We start from the raw sequence: 26,345 nt of genomic DNA, 5'->3' as shown, positions 1-26,345 counted from the left end.
AAGTCACCTCACTACATTACCAGAGGTTCCACTCAACAAGACCACTGAGACGGCTTACCCTCTGGTCCCCCTCCCAGGCAGAGCACCTGGGACACAGGGATCCCTCCAGCAAGCACCAGCACCCACCCTCCCCCTCGAGGCCCTTAGCTGGCTTCTCATCTGAAGTCCCTGGCTTTTCCCTTCGATTCCCAGCCTAAGAGTGCATGGGCTTAGGAGTCAGGAAATTGCCCTGCAACCCGCCTGCTCTTGGCTGCTCTGTGATCATGTGCACGAGCTTCCCTCATGAGCTCCTGTTTTTCAGGTCTAAGTGGAGAAGTCAGTGGTGTTTGTGGGGTGAAAAAGAGTCATCGTGTATAAAATACCAGGCCAATATTGGGCAGGTACCAAAATATCTTTTTAGTTTTCCTAATAGCTTCCTTCACCATATTTAGTTAATACTTACAGTATGAAATAAAAGAAATAAATACATTTTTCTCTCTCTATAGCTTGAATCTACTGCAATGATCTATTTTGTATCTTTCTCACGAGACCATGAATGTTAATATTTGCATTCCTTGATCCCAAAATAGATGCCTGGCACCATCAGCACTTCATAAATATTTATTTAATGTATGAAACCATGATTGAAGGATTACGTGGACACAGTGTAAATATTTTTTGAAATATAAAAATGAGAGACTTTTTCAGGAACAAAGTCAAGTTATTGTATTGCAAAAATATATTGTTCATGTACCATATTCACATATATAATCACACACCACTTTACATACGTACAGTAAACATACAGTACTTTTTATCATTAAATGAATGAACACTTTTGATTTTTTACCAAGAGCCTAAAAGCAATACAACAATATGTCAAATTACCATAAAGCTAAGTAAAACTTATGTGTGGAGCTTTATTTATATGTTTTTTTTTAAATTTGAAAGTTTTATTTTTTGCATTAAGTTTAGATTCATTTCAGGAGCAATCTGTCAAATTATTTCAGGTTGGGAGGCAGTAGGAACAGACACTTTATTCTAAGATGTTTTGAAAGAATGTGGGTGGGACAGAATGGAGATTCTTCTTTAAGAACAAAATTGCAAAGCTGAGTTTCCTGTTGTTGGTAACCGTAGTCTTACGTAAGTCTCCTGATACCTTTCTTATGAAGAAGGGTTCCAGAGAAGACTCCAGGAATGACAGGGAGCTAGAAGATCTCTAGAGTGAGGATGAAAAAACAAAACCACTTTTTCCTTCATATCTAACACTGTAGGTTGGGAGAATATGTTGCCCAAGGAAAGATTAAATAGAGACCCAAAGCCCCAGTACCTGCAGGCAGAGACCAAATCCCCAGCTTTCCATATCAAAATCACTTGGGGATAAGTTAGTTCCTTCTTAAAATTGCTAAGGAGAGTGAGGGATAAATGTCTGTTGCAAAGCCATTGGTCTGTTGGTCTGATCTTACTGTGGCCAGGCAGATGGTTACAGAAGAAAAGCACTGTGAGGCACAGTGGCACACACCAGTATTCCAGCCACTCCAGAAGCTGAGGCAGGAGGATCTCAAGTTCAGATCTGGCCTCCTCAACTTAGGGAGGCCCTCAGCAACTTAGTGAGACCCTGTGTCAAAAAAAAAAAAAGGGTCTGGGATGCTCAGTGCTTTAGTGCTTGAAACCACAAAGCCCAAACTGATCAACACAAATTGTGATGTTTGAAAATATTTTATCTATCTCACTTATATATTCATTCACCAAAGGTATACTGGCAGTCTGTATGTGCCTGGACCTATAAGACATCACTGAAACATCCACTCCTGTGCCTGCCCTGTAGGGAGTGAGCTGTCCAGTGAGCAAGTGCTTTCATAGCAACCATTGGTCCCTTGGAGTAGTGTTTATCTCTACAGGCAGGTGGACCAAGGACCCAGGGAGAGCACCACCCACCAGGAACACCAGGAAGGGCAGCAATGTCTGATCCAGATGACTGAGAGTTGGCTGAGGAGCAGTGACCCACGGTGTTTTGGCCAAACAAAAGGAGGACCATCACTACCCTAAGTAGGTGTATGAAGACACAAATGTAAACAACGAGATGCAATGCATTCTGCTGTCATATATGACAAATTAGAATTTTTTTTATAAAAAGGTGAACCAAAAGGATAAACAGCAAGAATGGACATTGCAAAAGCTAGAAAATAAGTAACAAAGACACACATCTCCAAAGAAATTGACAGAGTTTTATTCTGAATAATTTTTCTATTCTCTAGGCTTACAGATTAAAACTTGGCATCAGGGTGTTCCACATACGTGAAGGCCAACACCACTGCCCATACATCTCCCCTAGCTCCTGTCAGCAGGTCATCACTCAGGTTGATGCTGGGAAGGGAGGTAGTTAGACTCCAGGTAAGGCAGAGGCCGGGCGAGTTCCTGTGTGGGCACTGGTCCTAGACACAGTCTCTGTGAGGATGCTCAGGGAAGTTCCCTGATATTTACCACCTTACAGATCTAGCTCTTTTCCAGCCTATTATTAAAAAATATTATACTAAAGATCTTTTATTATAAATTTGCAGATCATTATCCACTCATGTCTAAAAAAAAACATTATTTGTACCCTGTTTCATTCACATGCTGGTAACGTGGCATATAACAGTCTTTATCAGATCATTACAAGACAAATAATTGTACACATTGACAGTAATTTGATTCAAAGATAAAATCCAAACATATTACACATAATTCTTCTATCCCTTAAAGACACATAGTAAGTACCACCTGCCACAGAGAGAGGCTGCTGATCTTTATTGAGTGGATCCTCATAGATGGGACTGGGTTTCATATTCATAATTTCACTGAGCATTGACTAGAGGCTTTGTTTTCAAAGGACTCCCTTTGCATGAAGTGTAATAACAGTACTATCATTTTATAGTCTAGGTTGTTTAATCTGCACAAAGAAGCTGGGGCTTTTCCCCACCTAAATGGCTTTATGTGCTGCCACTTGGTGCCTGGTAATACCCTATCTTTACAATCTGTGATTGAAAAATACAGAATTTTTAAGTAAGGGCTTGCATGAATGTATTTTGATATTTTTGTATCATATCATCCATCACAAAACATATAAATGTTTATATACAGTGGGCTCAAATTTTGTGTGCATTCAATGTTAACCATGTGAATTTTAAAATAATCTGATATCTTTCATGTTTTTTCCTTGATCATCTGAATAGAAATAAGTTAGCTTCTTCTCTCTCTCTCTCTCTCTCTCTCTCTCTCTCTCTCTCTCTCTCTCTCTCTCACACACACACACACACACACACACACTATATAAGGAAGATCCACTTTCCTGTAATGTGAGGCCCCACACAATTGTCTGAGGGGCGGAGAAAAGGTCCCACCTTCTGGAACTAGGATGCCCTTTCCTGCCTGTGGACATTGGAACTCATCCGATGCTCATCCACACTGGCCCATCTCTAGGGCTCAATGTATGAAGCCATTACTTTGTTAGAAAATGGGCTTATCACTAGGAGACTTAGATTACTGAGTCTTGGGCCCCCATTTATTGGCTCTGAGGACTGGATTGACTTCTGCAAGACTCAGTGTACTTACCTGTAAATAATAGTGTCTTCCTTCGGCATGACAGCCTACGGCACAATGATAACAATCACACGTGTCCAAGTCTTCTTTAGAGTTAACCTTGTTGTGAAGCAACTTGCCATTTTCACACAAATGCATATTGTCTCTCAGACATTAGAAACCTGAAAAGCCTACAGTTGGGTGGCCAGACCTCTTATCAGATGCAAGTGCTGTTTACCTCTGCAGGGACAGAGCAGCTCCCAGGCTGTAACTCCCACCTGCCTGGGTCCAGCAGTACACCAGAGAGCTATGTGGAAAGCCATGGCAGGGAGCCTCCTTCTAGAAGGACTTTCCCGTGATTGCCTGGCTCCTTTGTAATAGAGTTTCCAGATACTTTCTGGAATAGTCTGCGGATATATGCTTTCGGAACCTGACAAGAAGATTGAGCTGTCAATTTACAATTTACAAAGAGCAGCACCAAGGAGATGTAATGGCATCTGAAAAAAATTACAAGCCCATCGATTCAATTATACTGGGTAAGCCTCGAGGAGAATATAAATCTCTGACCTACTTTTTCCTTAAAGTCCATCATGAAAGTGTCTTCCGATTAAAAAATAAAAAACTAATAGAAAGAATGAAATGATCCACTCCATGTTTTACGGCAGTTTCAAGCCTGGCTGTGCCAGGCCCACACTGGTTCTGAGTCCCACTTGTGTCGTCCACGTGCCGCCTGCTCTGATACTTGCTTCCTTCACTGACTCACCAGTCCTAACCCTCCCGATGCCAGCAACACCCTCCGTGTGCATCCCTTTCACACACGTCTCCACTCGCCACTTTGATTCCTGAGCATGTTAGCATTCAATTTAACCCACGATGTCCCCCCTTGATTGGCAGTTTTTTACTGAACCAAAATGTATTCATTGTGTATCAATATATGCCATAAATAGTTCTGTATTATAAGGAATAAATAGGCAGACGTGGAAGACCAGCTAACATCTTGGAATTTCAAAAGAGCTTGACTGTAAAGGAAACTCTTTGATATGACAGTGAGAATCAGACTCTCCAATCAGACTTACAGAAATCACACGTCTTACACAGGGCCAAAATTTACCAGTAATTCAAAGGATACAGGTGACTGTGAGATGCAGGTGAAGCCTGTAGGCACATGGTATTAAACACCACTGTATTAAACATGTCTTACACAAGAGGAGATAGTTCAGTCATGGAATATTGACATTTCCAATCAGAAAATTACATACTGATGCAATATTCCTTTTTGGCAAATCTTGTCCCATAATTATAAATGAATTTACCGTTAGTAACCTAGGCAGACCAGGTACATCATGATAAAAGCATTCCACAGATAAAGACCTATAAGGAATTCCGAGGAGTGTTTTCAAGGGCAGTGACTGTGGTCTGTCTTTTGTTCCTAGTGTCTCCTCTTTCTCTGGCTTGCTGAGTAGGAGGGTGAGTTTCGGTCACAGGCTAACTAAACTTGACATCTCACGCATTCATACTGAGGAGTGTATAACCAAGAGAAACCCTAGGATGGTGGTCAAGACTGTTCATCCTGTAGCTGCCCTTCTAAGGTTAAGACACAGGCCTGTAATGTATTAGTCATGCGATCTTGGGAGGTCATTTGACTCCTTGGACTTCACATTCTCATTTGTAAAACACAGCTCATAACTACTTTACAGTGTTGTCCTGAGAATTAACCACATAAATCCCTGCCAGGTCCTTGGGACTGTGCCTCACACAAACTGAATGTCTGATTCTTGCCTTTTGTGGAGATTTCTTCATTGCAAGGCTGACTGTTGCTGGCTGTCTTTATTTTGAGATCAAGATTGTTTTTTTCTTTTTGTGCCTTCAGAATTTGCTAAATTTCCTAGATTTTCTAAGAAAATAGGAATATGTACATGTTAGTATTATGTAAGAATCCAAATTGGAGAAATGTCAGGATTTTTTTTTTTTGTATAAAATGAGTTTAATCATAAGAAGCTATAGTCTCATCTGATTAAACTAGAAAAATGAATCTTTCCCGCTGTATAATCACAGACTGTAGGGAATCACAATTTAAACAGACCACAGGCAGAGTCAAAATCATTCAACTCTATCAGCCACATCTGGTAGACTCTCTGTTGGCTTAAGATAAAAGTTCGATGGTGGTTGACTTTGAATAGATTAAAATTCTTATCACCAGGTGATTAGGTTTAAAATCATTCCCTGTGAAAGATTGAGTTTGTATATTTTTAACTTGCCAAGCTCTGTGGCTGATTACTTAGAATTCCAGTTATTAACTCTCTTAGGAAATGCTTTGAAACTTCTAATGCCAGAGTAGTTCCCAGGTCCTTCTACAAGACAACAGAGGTTCGTAGCTGGACAATCATTTTGAAAGGTATTTTGCTTTTACAGAATGAAGTCAAATTTAGAGGCACATAAGACTTACTGTGGTCTGCATTCCTGAATTAGGAAGTTATCCAAAGCTGGCTCCATGAGGAACATCAGTTGGAAAGATGCACTTCTTTCATGTCAAAGCCATTTCAATGCAAATTATATGCCCCTGCAAAATCCCTAGGAGAATTGTCTACCCTTTATAAAACTGCTCACTATAAAACATATACATTGTAGCAAAAAAACCAAACATCTCCTGGTACAGAACTAATATTCCAGAAACAATCTAAACAAATATTTCTTTCTAGTGAAAACTTTAATTAGACAAAGTTGTAAGTTTAACAAAAGTGTCTCTGGGAAGTATTTTAAATGCCCTTAGGAAGGAAAACAATTCCAATTAAAACCCACCCTCATCCTCTGCTCTGTAAGAAAGAGAACACACAAGATCCATCCACAGAGAGATTTTAATAAATGGAATCCTTTACACATTGGAGAGCTAAAAAACAAAACGAGAGAGAGAGAGAGACAGAGAGAGAGAGAGAGAGAGAGAGAGAGAGAGAGAGAGAGAGAGAGAACGTGAAGGTAACACAGAGATGAGCTTAAAACACTCTAACCCCCTTAGGCTGGAGGAAATAACAAAAGGGAAAGTGGTGCTATTAATCCAGAGGCTGGGAAACAGTATCCTGCAGAGCAGGGCTGGAGCCCCTGGGGGAGCTCTCAGGGCTGATGCTGCAGGGAAGAGCTGCAGGTGCTGCTACTGAGCTAACTGGGCAGAAAGGGCTCTGTGACCTCATTGCCCTCTGTCTGCTCTGGGAGCCACCTTCTGATGAAAGGTCCTGAGGAATCCTAACCAGGATCAGGGCATCCTAACTGGGGTCAGCTGGCAAAGGAATTGGTGGAGTCTCAGCCCTACTAATTCAAAGCACAGTGAGCTTTGAAGTGAGATGGGATGTCTTGCCACCTGGCACAATCCTTTAAAAGATCTCGCCTATATTCAAGAGACTAAAGAAGAAGCACTGATCTGATAAGTAGGAAATATCTGCATATTTTGTAAAATTCTCAAGACAGGTGGGAGAAAATGTTTTGCTATAGAAAAGGAGTCAAAAGAGGAATCATTTTCTCCCCAAAACATGAATTCTCTCTAAAGTCCTATTAATATCATCAATAAGTGTTAGACTTTTTGTAATGAATAATGATTATCCTTTCAGGAAATTAGGCAAATACAATATATGAATCATGTTGTCACAGGATATATCTTAAGGATAAGGATCAACTTAGAAATATTCTATTTTAGAGACACTTATTCGTAAATTTAGCTTATATGAGGAAAATAAAAAGACAGAATTCCCTATGGATTCTAAATATACTGAATTGATATGCACTTCAAATAATTCAGTGAAAATGTTAATCTCTAAATTTATTATGCTTTAAATCTTGCCAATTTTTGCATTTTAGCTACCAATTTTGCTTAGAAAGCAATTTTTAATTTTTAAAAAGGATTTATTATTTTAGTTAGAAGCTTAATTTACGGGCTACAGTATGATGATCAAATTGGTGTAGTTAGCCTCTTCTTATCACAGTTTTAAAATGTTTGATGAACATGTAATAATTGTAGAAAGTAATGCACATACACAATGTGTACTGACCAAATCAGGGTAGTAAATGCTTCTATCTCCTTATTACTACTTTATCTCTGCAGATTTTGAACTAGATTCTGAATACTAAACTTATTCAGAGTTTGTCTTTGCTATGGAATTATCTTTCATCCACCAAAACTGTGGATGTGCACAGCAGATGACAAGGAATGGAAAGATAAATAAGTTCAGATAAAGTGTCAATTCATATGCAAAGTGGTATCATTAATAAATCTAAGCCAGGTGTCAGGATAGAGCTCCTGTGAAAAAGAAACTTAAATATTTAATTGTTCCACTCCTTCTCCCGTTTTTCAGACACACATTGACAGCCAGCTACTTAGGGGACAGCACATTTTTGCGGGATCCTTGCAGATTGCTGGTCCTGATTTGTGCCCTCACGAGTTTGTGTTCTGGAGTCGACAGCTCTCGGTGGTGCCAGTGCCTTGGCACCATTTTCTTCATTATGCTGGACGGGGCTCGCCACGCCTGCAGGCTCCCTCTGCCGCTTCCTTCCCACCTGACCGAGCATTCACACCTCCTCTGCCTGGTCCCATCTCGAGGATCTCTCAGAAATGAAGGTGAGGTCTTTCCCTCACTGTCTAAACCCACTGGGATGTCAGAAGCAGGGCGTGATGTTTTGTGGGACTGCCTGCCTCACTGGGGTATGGGAGGCTGACGGGGAGAGACACTTTCCCATGCTGAGGCAAACTGGCAAACACAAAGGCACATGCCACCATCTTACTGCAGCTCACTGTCTCAAGCTGTTGGTTTCTGCACCCCGCTCTGGCTCCTGTGGGAACTCCTTCACGAGCTCTAGCCTGCTCTGTTTTACAGATTGGGGAGAAACTCAGAGCCTTCAAATGACTCTTTAAAGAACACATATGTATGATTCTGCAATATGTATACAGGGTAAAAATGGGAGTTCATAACCCACTTGAATCAAATGTATGAAATATGATATGTCAAGAGCTTTGTAAGGTTTTGAACAACTAATAAAAATAAAAATAAAAAAGAACACATATGTAGCATGAACTGCACTTACAATTTGGATTTGAACCACTGGCAAGCTATTTTCATGGTAGCATACCACATTTTATATCAAAATTACGTTTATGAGATTGCACTGATCTGCACAACTGTGTTTGTCTTTGCACTGATGGAATATGTGAATTTGTGCAAGACAATTTTCTGTCTTTGGGAAAAAGGATTTTCTTTCAAGTGTTGCTATCTTGCTGTGTACTTGATAACTAGGACTTGGAGGTTATTTAAGAGCTTTGGATTTCAATGTTGTTCACTGAAGATGAATAGCACCCCTATAACAGGATGCAATTTAAAAAAAAAAAAAAAACATTGCAGGAAGTGGCACTCAGGTGAATTGAGAATGGGTGGGTTCCAGAGGCCTATGTTTCACTGGAGGCAAAAGAAGCCAGAAGTTATTACTGCTCTTTATAGAGGATGTGTTTGTTCCAGGTCGATTATAAAATAAAGTGTACACATGATTTAGGAAAAATGATTTATTTTTACAATGCATTATAGGGTATAAAAAATATCTTCCAGTGCATGATAATTTGATCCTCATACCCTCTAAGGTGGAAAGTGGAAGGAAGGTGCTATAATACATGTTTTACAGATGAGGAAACACAAAACTCTGGGATTAATATGGATAACTATCAACTTCTCTCAGTGAAATGGACTGAGCTGAATATTGATGGATAGGTGTCACACATTGGGGAAGAATGTTGGCTGACTTGCAGTTAGTCAGCTTGGTTTCAGAGCTGAATTTATTTCTTATTGTACAACTTTTCTCACTTATTGAAACTTTCCTCAGTTTCCTCATCTGTACAATGGTTATTGACATATTATCAAAAATTATTATTACTACTGATGCTATTCATTGAATTACTAAAGAGACCAAAGAAAAGATGACATGTAAGACACTCAGAATGGTGATTGGCTTGTGACCCTTGATACATTCATCAGGTAGTCAACCAAGACCACAAAACAATAAAATAGGGTTCAAAATAAATAGAAAAGCCAGACAAATGCTCCGCATCCCTGTCCATTCATCATTAGCCTTTCTCATGTCTCTTTTCTCCATTGGTCTAATTGGCTATACGTTTTTCCACTCTTCACTCATTTTGGCAACAGTGTCTTCAGAGGATTCATAAACCACATTTCTCAAGAAACTTCAAAACGATCCATTTGAATAAAGGCTAAACTCCTTTGGCTAAGCATCCAACACAAGCAGAAAGCATGCTGTAAACTCCTACCTATTCTTCACACTATATTTACCACCACCCTCCAGTCTCCTCCTAAGCTCCATTCAACTGAGATAAATGAGCCTCCAAGACTATAGCTGCTCTCATTTCTCTAGGTGGAAATTCCTTGCTGCACTGCTGATTGACAATGGTGTCACTCTTTAAGTCCCCATAGAAGGCCAGTCTTCTACCACATGCCTTTTTCCATCCTGCTTAGAAGTTATTTCCCGTTTCTGCTACTAACTTCTTGATTGTGAAACATCGTCTGTACTGTAGTCTCTTGGCAGTTGAGTATGTTCTATCTTCCACAGAAGATGATATAACAGGAACTCAGGGTTTTTTTTTTTTCCAAGATGGAAAAAGTCCCTTCTACAGCTCCTCAAAGCCCCATTCCTTCTACCTGTCCTTGTCATTGTGTCCCCTACTAGAGTGCCTTCTTTGTTTTCTTTCCCCAAGTACCTAGGAGGAGGTCTGGCATGGGCATTGTATAGACTCAAAAAGTCTAGCCATATTGAGGCAAGTTTAACTCATGGGAAAGAAAATAAAGAGTACAAATTTTGCAACCTGATATGAAAGGAATTATATATTTTGTGTTCCCATAATTTAAAAACTTTATGTCAGTATCTGTGACTATTAAGAAGAGAAGGGCCAAAATGTTTATTTCAAAGAAGGAACCACTGTAAAATAGCATGCTTCAGTGGTTGGAGAGAAAGTAAGGATGAAAAGGATCAGGTTGGATGCACAATCACTTTGGATAGAAGGAGTCATTAAGGAACAGGACTTTACGGAAGGAGCAAATCAGGGGACAAGATCTCTGGAAGGAGCAAATTAGGGAGTAGAACCTTCTGGAAAACACTCAAGCAGAGGGAAGAAGTCTGAAACAGGTCAAGTTCACTTTTCCGATCCTCAAGAACTTAAAGGCCAGGTAAGAGCATTTACCTCCTTGAGAACTTCCAAGGACATATAGCACTTGAGCAGCAAGGAGACTCAGGAGTGGTTAGGAGCATGTGTCACCCGTCACCTCTACCTGCCACTTTTGCAACACTGTTCCAATTATTTGAATGATATGATCAACTTTTAAAAAGTTGTGTAGCACAATATAAACATTCATTAATAAGAACACCATGGGGGGCTGGGCTGTGGCTCAGTGGTAGAGCGCTTGCCTCATGTGTGAGGCACTGGGTTCAATTCTCAGCACCGCAAATAAATAAATGCACAAAATAAAGGTCCATCAACAACTAAAAAATATTTTAAAAAACCAATATGGTAATTTTAAATTAATTAAGGGCCTTGGATTTATTGAACTGGATTATTGATTTAAAAGATCCATGGATATTTAAAAATATATCTTTGATAGTTTATTCAGTCATTTACAGGGATGTGGGAAATATTAACTACATAAATAAGAGATTAGATTAACTACATAAATCAGGTTCTCCTTATTCCTTCATCTACTAAAAAATTTCCTGGCCAGGTCCTTTATGCCATCCTGGGAGGCACAGAAATGAGCCAATAAAGGAAAATGTAGGCAGAAAGTGACCTGTCAAACTGGGCAGACTGAAACTCACTTTCCAGTCATGTCCATTTAGGATGCAGAGAACTCAGTCTACTTTGTTAGCTTTCCTCCAGAGCTAGAGGCTGATGTGCATTTGCATCGTGCGATGCATAAGCTTTGTGATAAGCTGCTATCATTTATTTCACTACCAAAACATCTGTGCACTATTTCCATTAATAAAGGGAATGGGAACCAGGATCATATTTCATAAATTTTTGTTATATTCTGAGGCCAAGGAAAACCCATTCACTGATTTTATTAAAAAGTTATAAAATGTAAGGAAACCCTGATGTCCTAAGGGGAAAATAGAGAAAAAGGTAATGCAGTCACTTACATGAATATTCAAGGAAAGTCAAAGGTCTAACTTTAAAACATGGATCTTCAATTGTGTTTATAGCCACATTTTAATTATGTAATCAAATAAAAATCAATTATGGCAAATCAACTACCTCATATGTGAATTTTGCAGTCTGATGTATCAACTGGAATGTATGTAAAATGGATTTAAAAAGGAGATTTCCACACCAACCTTGAAGAAGAGAACAAAAAGGCATGTGTGCAGAGGTACAGAGCCTTACTCAGAGCTTCACTGGTGTTGCCTGTGAGTGTGACACACCACCAAGATTTTGCACAGTGAATCCAAACATAGAAAAACACAGAGCTTTATTACACCAACGTTGGGCTAACTTCACCCATTATTTGAAAACATTTTGTTAATAAAACACAAAATAAGAATGATCAACAAATATGTGAAAAAAATGTTCAACATCTCTAGCAATTAGAGGAATGCAAATGAAAATTACACTGAGATTCCATTTCACCCCAGTCAGAATGACAATGATCAGAATACAAGTAACAACAAACGTTGGCGAGAATGTGGGGAAAAGGGAGTGCTCATACAGAGTTAGTGGGACTGCAAATTAGTGCAACACCTCTGGAAAGCAGTAAGAAGATTCCTCAAAAAACTAGGACTGCAACTATCATTTGACACAGTTATCTCACTCTTCAGCATATACCCAAAGATTTAAAATCAGCATACTATAGTGACATGGCCACATTCATGTTCATAGCAGCATAATTCATATTAGCTAAGCTATGGAACCAACCAACCGAGACACCCATCAACAGAAGAATGGATAAAGAAATTGTGGTATTACTCGGACATAAAGAAGGATGATTTTATGACATTTGCCAGTAAATTGATGTATCTGGAGACTGTCATGCTAAGTGAAATAAACCAATCCCCCAAATCCAAAGGTCAAATGTGTTTGCTGACATGTGGAAGCTAAATTGCAATAAAGAGCAGGAGGGGAAGAAGAGAAATTCAGTAGATTAGACAGAGGGGAATGAAAGGAAGGAAGTGGGGACAGGAATAGGAAGGATAGTACAGTTAATCTAACATCATGTTCCTACATACACATATGAAAACACCTAAGTGAATCCTACCATCATTCCCACCCACAAGAATGAGGTCCTAATTAGAATAAGATATATTTCATGTTTGTATAATTTTATCAAAATCGATTCTCCTGTCATGTATAACTAAGAAGAATGAAATTTTTTAAAAAAAGATTAAAAAATAAAAAGACCCCACTCAGGTTAGCATATTTGAATTCACTTTATGAAAAAATATAATTGTTCATTAAAATAATTTGATTTAAAAGATTTGAAACATATTCTCCCTTACCTACAGGTGTCCCCATTTTGTAATATAGGCTAAAATTGATGGGGTCTGATGAAACCATGAAACAGGAGTTTTGATATAAAAAGAGATTTCAATACTGAATTTGAGACATCCAGGGGTCTCCAAGGAACATGTCCAAGCCTTGCTGGAGCCCTGCATCCCCAGGTTCAGAGCCTCAAGTTGGTGCCAGGGACAGAGGAGTGCCTCCAGGTCCCTGCCCCAGCATTACCACATCTTCTTTTCTGATGAATTGGTGCTTATGTGTGTTAAATAACTTTACCATCATCACACAGGAGGCCCATTCTTCACTTGAAATATTTTTCTTTTCCTGTGGAGCTATTGTGTTTTAAATATATGCAAGTTATCCATCTATCATTATACTTAGTTTGGTTTGACAATAAAAAATTTGAAGTACCTATTAGTGGATTCCTGTTACAAATATCTTTTAAGCAGAGAATAAGCAGATCAGTACCATTCTGCACATTTTAAAAGAAATGGAGGGAATGGATATCCTGTGAAGAGCTACAGGATTCATCCTGTAGTATAGTAAACTTCACCTACTTTATTTTCCTATCTTCATTGCTGTTGTAAATAAAAAGTCGAGATGTGTATATCATATGGTTAACATTAGTCATTTAAAGCAGATGAGGGCCTATGAAGATTCCTGAAGTGTGAAAACTATATAAAATATGGCTATTTATTTAAAAATAATCTTTGGTGCATCAACTTTGAAATAAGGGACATAAAAGTAAGTATGGTAATAAATAAATCAGCCAAGCAAAGTTTGAAAAAATGGTAATTTTTTTTTATCACAAGTAACGTGTATCAAAATAGGTAAAATAATAGTAAAAATTGATCTTTATAATGTCCAATACATTTTCTATTCACCAGTTTATCAAATTCATGGAAGTGATTATTTTTGTTAGTTTTTTTCCAATAAATATGAAGTATTCAGAATTGCTGTAATTCTTTGATTCTTCTATAAAATTACTATATTTTTCATTTACTTTTTTTTTAAACATAAACCAAATGCACTTCCTAACAGGGACATAAGACATGATTTATCTGGTAGTTGGTGAAGCCTGCCTGTGTTGCCAGGACTGAATTGTGTAGAACAGATTGCTTTTCTATTTGAAGGTCAGAATCTTTTCAGCTATAGAATCAAATAGTTTGGAAAATTTTATAAGCAGATTTATAGTAATACTGGTTCTTAAAATTCATTTTCAAAGAATATGCATTTAATATTTTTAAAATTTACCACTGAATAAATCAAATATAGAGTGTGTCTACAATTCAGCAGCAGTTACCATTACAGGTTTGACTTCCTTTGTATATAACACATCATCATCACTAGCTTTCAAGTGTTTTGTGTGCTGAGGACAAGAATGTTTCAATGATGCAGTTCAAGGTCATAAAGGCCTACGCTTTTAAAGTGCTTAAAATGATTTTCCTACCCTAAAAGGAGAACATACTCCATAAAATTCTAAAAATCAAATATTTAGGGAAGTAAACCTAAATACTAAAGGATGTCTTATGCTCTGAAAGGTGGGAAGAACTGATATAAATAAAACCTGTTCTCCTGTAAGTGAGTTTGAATCCGTCTAACAGAAGAAAACATTTCTCTTAACTCAAGTTAGGAAATAATTATACATTTTATATATCTTTATATAAAAACGTTACAAGTAGCAAGCATGTGACACAAAGAAATGGAAGAGTAACAGCAATATTTGAGAATGCATGCTTTTTACAATGTGTCTAATAAAGAGGGTATTTTTCCCAACTCAAATATCCAGTACTGACATGCAGGGTAATTTCTCAGACTGTCGATCCAGTCCTATTGCTAATTACTTAGTCAAAAACATCTCTGTGGTAGGATATGAACAGTGAAGTACCTGGTTTCAAAAGCTGTTTTGAAACTTGGTACCTCCCTTTGATAGAGAACAAAAAGAAATCAAGGGAATGTAGGAGAGAAAAAAAAATGAAATTTTTCTTATTGCAATCTAGTAATTGGACTCATAACTTTTTACTGCATTTAATCATAATAAAACAATAGGTGTGTAGTCCATAAAACCTCTAGCTGGTGTTTCCATGGTCCACATTTTCACTTTCCTCTGTAGCATGTTCAAAACCACTCAGGAACGCACTATTCTCAAGAAGTCTATATAATGAAAACAATTACATGTAACCGAAGGTTCGTCCAGGGTTGTGTTTTCCACACATCACACAATGTACAATTACATAACAAAGACAGAACCAACACAGAAACAAAAGTGAAACTGACAATAAAAATAAAGTTGGGATCGTCTTAATCAGGATCTAATTTCTTCTTCAAGTTTCCAGTAAATCTCAAAATGTATTTAAAAACTAAGGAGCACTTGGTGGCCAGCAACCAAATTACGAAATGAACATATCATTGTGCAGCGGGGATGTCTTGCCGAAGAAATAACAAATGTCTGTAATTCTTAAGTTTGGATAAAGGCAGTGGAATGAATTTAGAAATAGGTCCACTTTTCACAATTCACTATAGAATTTTCTTTTCACAGTCCCCATGTTTGTATAAATAGTTCTTTTCTGAAAATAAAACACAGTTAAAACATTTTCTCCCAGTGAAAAATGCAAGCAAATACACCGATTTATCAAGGTAGTACAGAGCATGGAAATGCATTTATCTAATTCAGGAATGGTGGATAAACTGGAAGAGTCCTGAGGAGACTAGCTGTTTAACAAATTTAAATGGACATTGATAGAGACTCTTGCAAGTTTCAAAAATAGAGCCACTGTGATATCTGGTGACAAAACAGATGTGCACACAGACAACTTATAATAATGAAACCATTTACATTATCAAGGATTCAAGTTTTATCTTATAAAATTTGACATACCATGCTGCATTTAATTTTGATGAGATGAGCTACACATTCATGCAAAACTAAGAGTGCAAAAATGTTATGAGTATCTCTGAATACTTAGTGTTTTGGTTATGAATAGAATATTGTCAAGTTATATGAGTAATTACTAGTATTATATATTCACTCCAGTTTAAAAAAAATAAATGACATTTTTTATTTCATAAAACTTGAGTTTCTTCTGTTTTTTTTTTTCTTTAAAGAAAGTTCATTGCTTTTAGTATCTTTACTTTAAAATACGTAAAATTGTCAACATCCTTTTAAATAACATTTTAGGACAATGCTTACTGGTAAGAATACTAACATTTATTTTAAAGTTAAATAGTCCAAGAATCATCCCTCCATCAGCACTGTTCCATGTTCTCCATTATGTTTCTAATTATGAAATGCCATGAAACACATATCTCAAGAAATAATGAATAAACATCACATTCCTGAAAAACTACAAGACGATAGCAACGAAACAAAACAAAACAGAATACAACAAAGTGGGAAAAGGAACCAAGGGTTTTTGCTTACCTTGAATTTTCTTTTTAGACCCTAGTTGTGTTGTATTCAGAGTCATGTTTGCTTAGAGACCCAATGAGGCAGAACCTGGAAGGTTACGGCTGTTTCATTCAACAAAGCAATATTCACACAAAAATAAACATACACATTCAAGTATTTACTGCAAAGCATTTCGAAAACTCATAAAACCATGGAAGTCCTTGTTTTACATCAGCATGCAAAAACGTATTAAATCAACTAAAATACTTTATATTTTGAGAATGTATAACAAATGGAGACGGTGCGTAAATTCATAGAACAAACTAAATGCTAGGAAACATGCAGAACATGGTTTAAGAAGACTGGATGTGTGAACTTAAAATAATAATTCCTAATTTTAGGTTCTCTGTCTCCATAACTTTTGCTCCTCTTAGGGCTGATAATAGAATACAGATAATATGGTATATATTATTTGTATAGAAAGGACAATGATAAAATATTTTAACTAACTCTTGCTGCATATAAACATCAGTGTTTCGTCTTCTAGCATATATGCTATTGTGACCAATTTGTAATATAAGCATAATGAGATATATGCAAGGAAACTTTTTTCCATTTTCATACAAAAATTAAAAATATTGCAAAATATATTATTTGTGCATTAAAATTATTCAACAAGATGAGTTAGCCATCTTGGTAAGGCAATTGTTTTCAAATATCATTTTATCTTAAAGTATATAAATGTTATCAGGGGTAACATTCATGAACTATGTGGAAATGAATCAGCAATATAAATCTGTTATTAATTTAATGTCAGAATTTTTGGAAAAATAAATATATGTATAGAAATGCTTTGGTCTGTGTGAGATATCTTGCACGTAGGGGTTTCAACAGAGTGTGGGCAGCCCTGGGAAGGAAGAGGGGGAGATGCTGAGACCCTGGCTGAAGCCTTCACTCGGGGCGGGGGTGGGGGGGACTGAAATCTGGAGACAAACTGGCACAGCACACTCTGACAGGTGGAGTCCTGGGATTATAGCATCATCAAAAAATCAATAGATACTGACCGCTGGACGGCTTTGTCGTGTCTGGACAGCCTGTGGCTCGTGGTGGGCACCTCCTCAATCTCGTCGATGTCACAGGCGTCGGCATCTTGGGAGTAGTTGTGTTTCATGACGAGGATGTTCCTTCTGCTCACGGGAGGACCGAGGGGCTTGACCGGCTGGGCAGGCATGTCTGTCAGGATGGAAGCCTCTCTTGTGCTGAGGTTGCTGCGGCTGCCTTTCGTGCTGGACAGCTGGGATCCACAGTGATGGTCGTGAATGCATTTGGAAGATGACCTCCGCAGTTTATGGTAGTTCTCAAAGTCATCTGCCACGTCTGCAAAGTCGGCAGCCGTCCCTGTCCCTCTGAGGGTGCACAGCTCATAGTGCGGAGGCTCAAACACCTCCTGGAAAGCAGTCTGGTCAAAGTCTGACTTCCTTGGGACGTATTTTTTACGGGGCTGTTTGATCTGTACAATGACAGAAATGATAATAAGGATGATCACAATGCAGGAAGTCACGCCAATCACAGTCCCGCTGGTGTTGGTGAGCTGGTCCAGCAGGCTGGCTTTCCTCTTTTCTGCAGGTAGGAGAGAGCGGAGACGACAGACAGACAACGAGAGACAACCCACCACACGTTAATGTCACGGCCAGAACATGTGCTGAAAACTTAGAAACGAGATAGGCTGAGCATCGAAATTTTGCAAGCTTAAAGCAGCAGAAGAAAATGTTTAAAATTCAACAAAATTTCTTACTTGTTAAAAGGCCCTATCTTCTAGCCTTACAGATGACCGTTCCATTGCCCAGCATCTCTGATTTCAATAAACATCCATGTGTACACGTATGTGCATGTATGTACGCATATTCATATATACATAATGCTGAAGAAATATGTACCAGGTCAAAATTGCATGACAATCAGGAATGAACTGGTGATTTTACAAATTAACTTCTTTCTTAGTTACGAGAAAGCTCAAAACTCCCATATGAGGAACATGAATGCATCTGTATCATTTTGTATTTATGTTTGACAGGGAAATTAAAGTTAAAACAACAGCAATATTGTGACACCAAAGGATAATCCATTTCAAATTCAGGACAGACATTTGGGGATGGTGGCATGAGGGCTTGCGTAGACTCCCAAATTAAGTAGCCATGACTGACAAAAATAGAGGTGAAGAGACAACGGTTTAAACTCTGTTTAATGGAACTCTGTAAAACATCCTGATGGTGTGTGGCGAATGCAGAGGCATTTCCTGGAACATATCTGCTAGATTTCTTTAGGGACAGTGAACTCCTGTGCATTTGAACCATGACCAGTTCTTTTGGCCCTCCAATCATCATCTCTAATCAGAGATGCTTCAGAAAGGAACAGAAGAGCCCTGTTCACACTGGAACACAGAGGAACAAAATCACAATATCTGAAGAAGTGGGGAAAAGAATGAGGAGAAATTAAGTGTCAGAAAAGCAGCCAATTCTCAACCATGCTGACGTGATGGGAGTGCAGAGGGGAGGGGAGCGAAACCAGAAAACCATCTGGCAATTCCAGAAACTCGACAAGAGATCTCATATGCAGGTTCAACACAGTCTAAGCAGGACAATGTAAGAGCACCACACCCAGACAATGTCAAAAATGTTACCAAGGTCAGACTGAAACATAGAAATGAACAAGGGACCACAAAGCAGCCCAGGAGAAGAGCCCCAAGAGGCCATGGTCCGATTCACCAGTGGAGGCCAGCAGGCCATGTGGGGCAGACATAAAGTCCTACAGACCAACTGAGGGTCTCCACAGCTACACACCGCAGACCAAGACCAATTGCCAAGGCAAGTACTGTCCAAATGAAATGAAGAATACCAGGTAAACAGAAATGAAGAAGGAAGTCAACACTGGAGGGAGGTTCTTTGAGCTGAAAGCATGTGACCTGAGACAATAACAAATCCAAATGAAAAAATTAGACACAGCAACTGAAATAGGAAAATGAATACATCCAATGAAGGAAATTATGTAAATAATTATGGAAGTTCAGTTGCATATTTCACCCACATTCCTTACTTAAAATTGTAAAAAGGCAAGGTCATGGGGTATATAATGGTATTGCTGAGCTTATAACTTATGGAAATGTAATGTATTTGGTGATGATGATAAAAAAGGTTGGTAGAAACTAAACTGTTATGGGAGAAAGGAAATTATACCAGAGGACAATATAAATTTATGAAAACAAATGAGGAGTCCAGAAACATTCCATTAAAGGAGTTGTCTAACAAATTACATTAATCTATATCTGCTCTCCTTTCCTCTCCCAATTTGAGATATAAAAATACATAAATTAATGACTACTGCAATGAATTTAACATATATAGATGTAATATGGAGAAAATGTGAAAAATGGAAGAGAGAATAGAACTGTACAGGAGTAATTTTTATATATCTCACTAGAATTTTTGTTATAAATCTTAAATATATCCTGAGAAATCAAGCTATATACTAAGAACCCTGAAGCAACCACTAAGAAAATAAATCAAGACTACGTTGAAAAATTACTTAAAATTAAAATGTTACTGTAGAGTATGTTAACTTATAAAGAAGAGAAAAATAAAGAAATTAAAGATAAAAAATGAGACATATAGAAAACAAAAACTATAATAGTGAATATACATCCAACTATATTAATAGTGATGAAATGGGAATAGATTAAATGACTAAAGAAAAAAGCAGAGATTGTTAGACTGGATTAAAAAAAATAAGATCCAACAATTCAGAGAAAATGCTTTATAGGCAAAGACACAGTCTGAAATTAAAAGGGTAGAATTACAGTCCAAAGAAAGGTGGTTACACCAATGTCAAAGTATATTTTTAAGACAAAAAAAAAAGTTTCTTAACATTACATCATTTTATGTTGATAAAAGGGTCAATCCATCAAGGAGACAAAATAGTTGTAAATTTTTACAGACCTTTCCACCAAGCTAAAAAATGCACGAATCAAAAGCTTTACAGAGTTGAAGAGAGAATCAGAGGATTCAAGAATGATACTTAAAGAACTGAATACTGTCTCTTAATAATGGACCAGAGGCGAGAAAATCAAAAGGAAAACAAAAATCTTGAACACCTCTGAAATAGGCCTATTAGACATAGCAGTATCTCAGATTCACCCAATATCAACAAGACATGTTCCTTTCAAGGGCATGTGGTACATTCTTTTAGGCTACATTGTAGGCTAAGCCCCAACAGCAGACCTGATCAATTAGAAATGATTGAAATGATAAGAAAGAAGTGCATTCTCCTATCACAAGAGAATGAACTGCAAACTTAAATAAGTTTTCCTCATCTGGAGAAAGGGGTTTGGTTTTCCCCCAAGCTCACAGGTACACATTCTCTCAATGCTCTTGGCTCCAATGTTCTTTACAGGTATGGCCACAAGTCCACCTTGGGCAGGAGGCTGATGGTGACTACTACTCATCTCCAGTGCTGCATAAGGGCAGGTCCGACAATATTTAACTTCTCATTTGCTCACAAGTGGTTCTTCCACAATTGTCACCAACACCCCCATGGAAGTACTTGATACCAGACCATTCTTTATAATGGACCTGCCATTCTAAATGACTCAATCAAGCAATGGCTACTCAACACTTCTGCTTGAAGAAAGCCTTTTGATAGATAACATTGGACTTTTATAAACATAATAGAATTATTTGCCTGTTTATTTTTCTTTGATAAGTGTTTAATATTGACCTTGAGTGAAAGAGTTTATATGGCACTTCGAACTTAACTAATCAATGCCACACAAACCAGCCAAGTAACTCTGTTTAAATGAAAAAAAAAAATCTGTGTGCATAGGCTAGAGAAGGGCTCAGGGACACTAGTTACTATTTTTATTGGAAAGAAAGAAAAGCATTTTGGTAGCAAAATAGAAGTGGAATTAGGTGGTTTGGTAGCAAAATAGAAGTAGAATTAGGTGGCGGGAAGCAATTGGAAGTATCAATGCCCCTGCAACATATTTTATCACCAGATGATGAGCTCAAAGAGCAACAAAGACAAACTGGAGTAAATGAGGAGTGTCACCATGGATTTAAGGGGTACCCGTTACACTAGGGAAAAAATGTGCTGTGCTGTAGGCATCCATGTAATTTCCATGGTTCTGCAGACTCTAACAAGATGTCTTTAATGGCCATTCCAGTATCAATTATCGTCCAGTATACATGCACAAATTAGGAAACTTCTGGATACAGTGCAAATCAAGGTAAAGAAAATTGCTTACAGATTGGTTATATAAAACAGATGAAGCTCATAGAAGCCACTATATGCTCAATTTTTAAGTCAGGTTCATACAGACTTCCTTCCCATTCCTTAGGAAGGGGACCTTGCATATTTCAAGATCTGATCATTACCTTTACAGTGATTTTCGTCCCAAGGATACACACAGTTCTGGAGTCCGTTGCAGACCAATGTATTGTTAATACACATGTTACTATGGCAGAAGAACGTGTTGCCTTCACAAGGAGCTAAAAACAAAGAACAAGACAAAGAAAGAGAGCTGTATCTTAGCTCAGTCATAAATCACACTGCAAAAAGATTAGATTGATAATTTGCCATTAGATCAAGGCAAAAAGTCGGCCATGCGATATTCAGAAGTATGGCTTTAGCATTCATTGTCTCTTGCGTATTTTTCTGGGGGGCTCAGCTAATAAGACGGTATGAGACTTCGGCCATGAATCCTACCATCCACAGAGGGTTCTAGCTTGTTTTTAAGTCATACATTAATTGAGCAAAACCTGTATACTGACTACTGATGTGGATTATTCTTTACAAAGAAATCCCACATGCATAAAGTTAGTTTTGCTGTACAAAACCACATAATTGCAACATTAAAATATTTTGAAAAATACGTATCAGATAATAATGAGAAAATATTCATAAATCAATTCCTGTGAAGTCACTTAGGCATATGAAAAAAAAAAATACAAGTCATGGATACTCAGAATCAAGAGGAAATTAATCCTGAACATCAGAAACAATATATTAATTCAAATTTTATATACACACACAAAAAAATAAAACTAGCCCATTATGCAAGTATTTTATACATTCTAGTGACAGACTACAATGACCATGACTTCCAAATTATTATGCATATTTAGGCACTGTGAAGTATAACTGAAACTCAAAGAAAACAAGAAAGCTAGGTTGATAATTACATGGGACAGTCAATTCAGCAAGGTAAAATGTTAGATATCATTTTAATGTTAAGAAAATGTTCCTTTTTATGATTAGAAGAATGGCATGTTTAGAACAACCTCTATAGTAACACTGCATTGTAGATTAGAGTAGGTCCAGAGTCCTTTAAGACAAACTTGTTTTTACCTCTGTAATCACTGTATACCTCATGAGTTATAATTCTTATTGTTTTAAATAGTTCTGTAATTATTATACATATAGACATCCTAGAAAAATGTATGGCCTACACAAAATGGGTAATTTGTGGTGATTAGTTGAATGAGCAATAAAAACCTATTGATCTATTTTGCTGTGATGGAATCAATCCTCAGGCAAGTACCCTACACTGAGCTAACCCTCCAGCCCAGTGAAGACTTTTTAAGGATCAAGATTTCTTAAAACTACAGTCATACATGATGACATTTTTTTTTCATTTTCAAAACTAGTGCCTGTGTTTTACAATATTAGCTTTGTTAGTGTATTTTAGATATGATTCAAAATGGTCAGGAAAATATTTTGCATAAGGCAACTTGGAATATTTTAACACTTCTAGAGAAATTCTTAAAGTAAAGTTCTCAAACCCCAAGAAGTCAAAAGCAAGACATAGCTATCTTGGATTTAGACACAGTACCTCCCCCCCACCCCCACCATTGACTTTTAAGTTCCAGGTAGAGGGTGCAAAGACTTCCTAGTCAGTTTCATATATATATGAAAAAGTAGAGAATACAGTCATTTTGAAAAGAACAGTCTCATACCTGACATTTTATTGAGTTAGTGACTTGTTAAGCACTATTAAAAACTGCTACAATGTGAAATTTAATCATCTAATACATTACTGCAAAAATCTGCTTTTTATTATGGTGCTAAATTTGAATTTCTATAGCCAACCATAATCGTTTTTGTAGAACTTATATGGTCTGTTGAGCAGATAATAAATGATGTCAAAATCTATACACAAAGCATAAGGGAGTTTTCTGCAAATTGGTTTGAATAACTGCAAAATGGTTTTGTAAAAAGCATGACTTAATTTACTGCAGTGATTTCAGAAGGCTAGTCATCTAACAAGTAAAGAATACCTGTAGAGAGACATGAATATTTATTGATCTTCCATAAAGAATTGAAAATTATTATAAAAATTTAGAATGGGTTAACTTAATACTTCTAAATATGTAAATAAAAGCATTACTATATTCTGGATTTAAGTGAAGTTCAATGCTATGTTGATAAGAGCACTGACATTTGAATTTCAAGTAGTCCACATTGATCTTACTTGTTTCTGTTTCTTATTAATTGTGAAACTGTCAATTGATGTGCTGGAACCAGTAATCAAATTTTAGTGGTTTTACTGACATTCAATAGATAATCTAGGAATACCAATAAATCAAATTCCTGATGCTTCTGGGCATTAAATAATTTTGCAAACGTGCCAGTTTAATTGGAAATCATCATCACTCTTTTTTGCATTATTTTAGGCAATGCTTCATATCTTTTCTCCTTTAGTTTCGATAATTTATAGACTTCCTGGGCAAATGACAAACAAAATACGTGCATGCTCTGTCACACACAAACACACACCAAAAATGCAATTAAACACTGCATGGCTAAAAACCAGATCTATAACATCTATAACTTTGAACAAAAATTAATCTTTGTCTTATAAATAGCAAAAAATGTAATTTTATATTGGTTTCTGAATGTAGTGAGCTTGTCTGGATACTTCTCTGATAAATACAGATAGGCAGTAGGTCCTTCAAGATTCTCATTTCTCTTCTGCTTAAGAACTCAAAGGGTACTTTCTGGTAACCAACTCAAGCCCACAGGAGTATTGGTCTCAAGGGCCTCCTGAGCATAAGCTGTGGGGGGACCCTCCTACTACAATCCCACTTCATGGGCAGAGAAAAAAGAAACTGATTTGTTAAAATGCAGTGAAATCATCTAGTTGGTCAAGAGAATGGCACACATATAAAATACCATTGCTCTTGATTTAAATAACCACTTAATAGAAAGTGAACCCCATAACATTACCAAAGGAGTCTTCCCTCACTGACCTCGTCTCCCTCATGAATCAGCCCATGTGCACAGTGAAAAGTGTACTGTTTGGGCTGTGCCATCAACTGGATTGTAAATAAAGCTCAGCCTTGTGACTCTGGCTGCAAACAGGAAGAAGGCTTATGTATTTGCTTCTTCCTTGAGCAGAAGCAGGCTTCTGAGACTGACCAGTGACTGTGGGTGTTTTCAAACTCCTTGCTCTGGAGCTGGATAACCATTCAGTTACCCAGTTACCACATCTGCCAAATAAGGGAAGGTAATGCTTACTCTAGAGATTGCATTATGTCCAGAACACAGTGTGGCTCTACAGATGCACACAGAGGCATGTTGGTGACTGTGTGAGCAGAATGTTGCACAGAGACTGTGAGTCAAAACATCTCATTTTGAACAATGGGCCCAGCACTTCTTGGTTGTGTGACTCTGAGCAAACGTATTCAAATGTTTTTGTTCCAGTTTACATCTGTCTGATGGTGACAATCTTTACCACATAGAGTCATCATGAGAATTAAATGTGATAAACTCATAAACACCATAAAACAGATACTGTCCCAGTATATATGATAAATAGAGTTTAGCTATTTTTGAACTATTCTACTATGAAACTTACCAAACATAAAATAAAACTTTTCAATGCAGAGGAGATGAATGATACAAAATTTAAGTGACTTACTGGATACTGAATTTCTTAACTTGTGAAGTAGGGACTGTCATTTATGGACCCTTGTTAGCACAGCATGAGGATGAAGAATTCAAAGATATGATTGGGGTGTCCCTGAAACTAGAGATTCCATGAGGCTTAGGTACATTTATATCCTGGAGGGTATATGTCTCTGCCACATCCTTGCCCAACATAAAATAGTATGGTTTGATTCTAAAAGGGGAGAAGGAAACAGAATTTATGCCTACTAAATATCTTGATAATTGTAAGTTTCAGCATGGGGTTGTACTATGTAATGGGAGAAAGACTTAACTGTTTTTAAGATATTTACTTTTGATATTCCATTTTTAACAGTTTCACAATCAAATTTTTAACAGTTTCACCATCAAAATAACATGCATTCTTTAACATCAAATTGTCAGGTAGATATTCATGTCTCATTTGGAAAGACATGATAAACAATATTTAGAAGAGAATGCATCTTGGTTTGTTGGCTCCGATATAAAAGGAATGATTTCTCAAAGTGTTGAGTGATCCTATACAATTGAGGCATGAATTAAAGTGACAATATTTTCTTACAATTGTAGTAACATAATTTTCAGAAATTGCATATATCCAGATTTTATATTTATAGGTATTTTAACTGCAATTTTTCAATTCAAAGTGTGTCCAGTGAATAGTTATCCACACATTTCACAACTAGTTCTTTGGAAACACAAAATTTAGTACAATGTTTAACTCCAGAAGGGAAGAAGTGAGAAAGTGAGACCAAGAAGCAGGGTTTGGGACTTGCTTAGAGTCAACTGCAAACTGAAGTTGTCAGAGAAGTTGCACGGCAAAAAAGCCTGTTCAACTTTGTTTAACATTTAATCCAAGTAGTTCTAATTTCATTTGCTCACAAAAAATATTTTTAAACTTCAGGAAGTATCACC

At 37.3% G+C, this 26,345-nt stretch overlaps 1 protein-coding gene across 1 annotated transcript in view; it reads right to left on the bottom strand.

Annotated features, from left to right (window-relative positions):
* Positions 1-16,501: 16,501 nt before the first annotated feature.
* Positions 16,502-26,345, bottom strand: part of Neto1 (neuropilin and tolloid like 1) — a 101,024-nt gene continuing 91,180 nt past the window's right edge. Inside the window, exons 8-10 of the mRNA XM_026388683.2 lie at positions 21,881-21,994; positions 17,519-18,074; positions 16,502-16,562 (exon numbers count right to left, since the gene is read on the bottom strand). Of these exons, the coding sequence (XP_026244468.1) occupies positions 16,502-16,562; positions 17,519-18,074; positions 21,881-21,994 (731 nt within the window). The remainder of the gene's footprint in view (positions 16,563-17,518; positions 18,075-21,880; positions 21,995-26,345) is intronic.

The sequence above is a fragment of the Urocitellus parryii genome, chromosome 13 (assembly GCF_045843805.1).
Source record: "Urocitellus parryii isolate mUroPar1 chromosome 13, mUroPar1.hap1, whole genome shotgun sequence".
NCBI classification, from domain to species: domain Eukaryota; kingdom Metazoa; phylum Chordata; class Mammalia; order Rodentia; family Sciuridae; genus Urocitellus; species Urocitellus parryii.
This window is presented reverse-complemented; position numbering and strand designations above follow the sequence as displayed.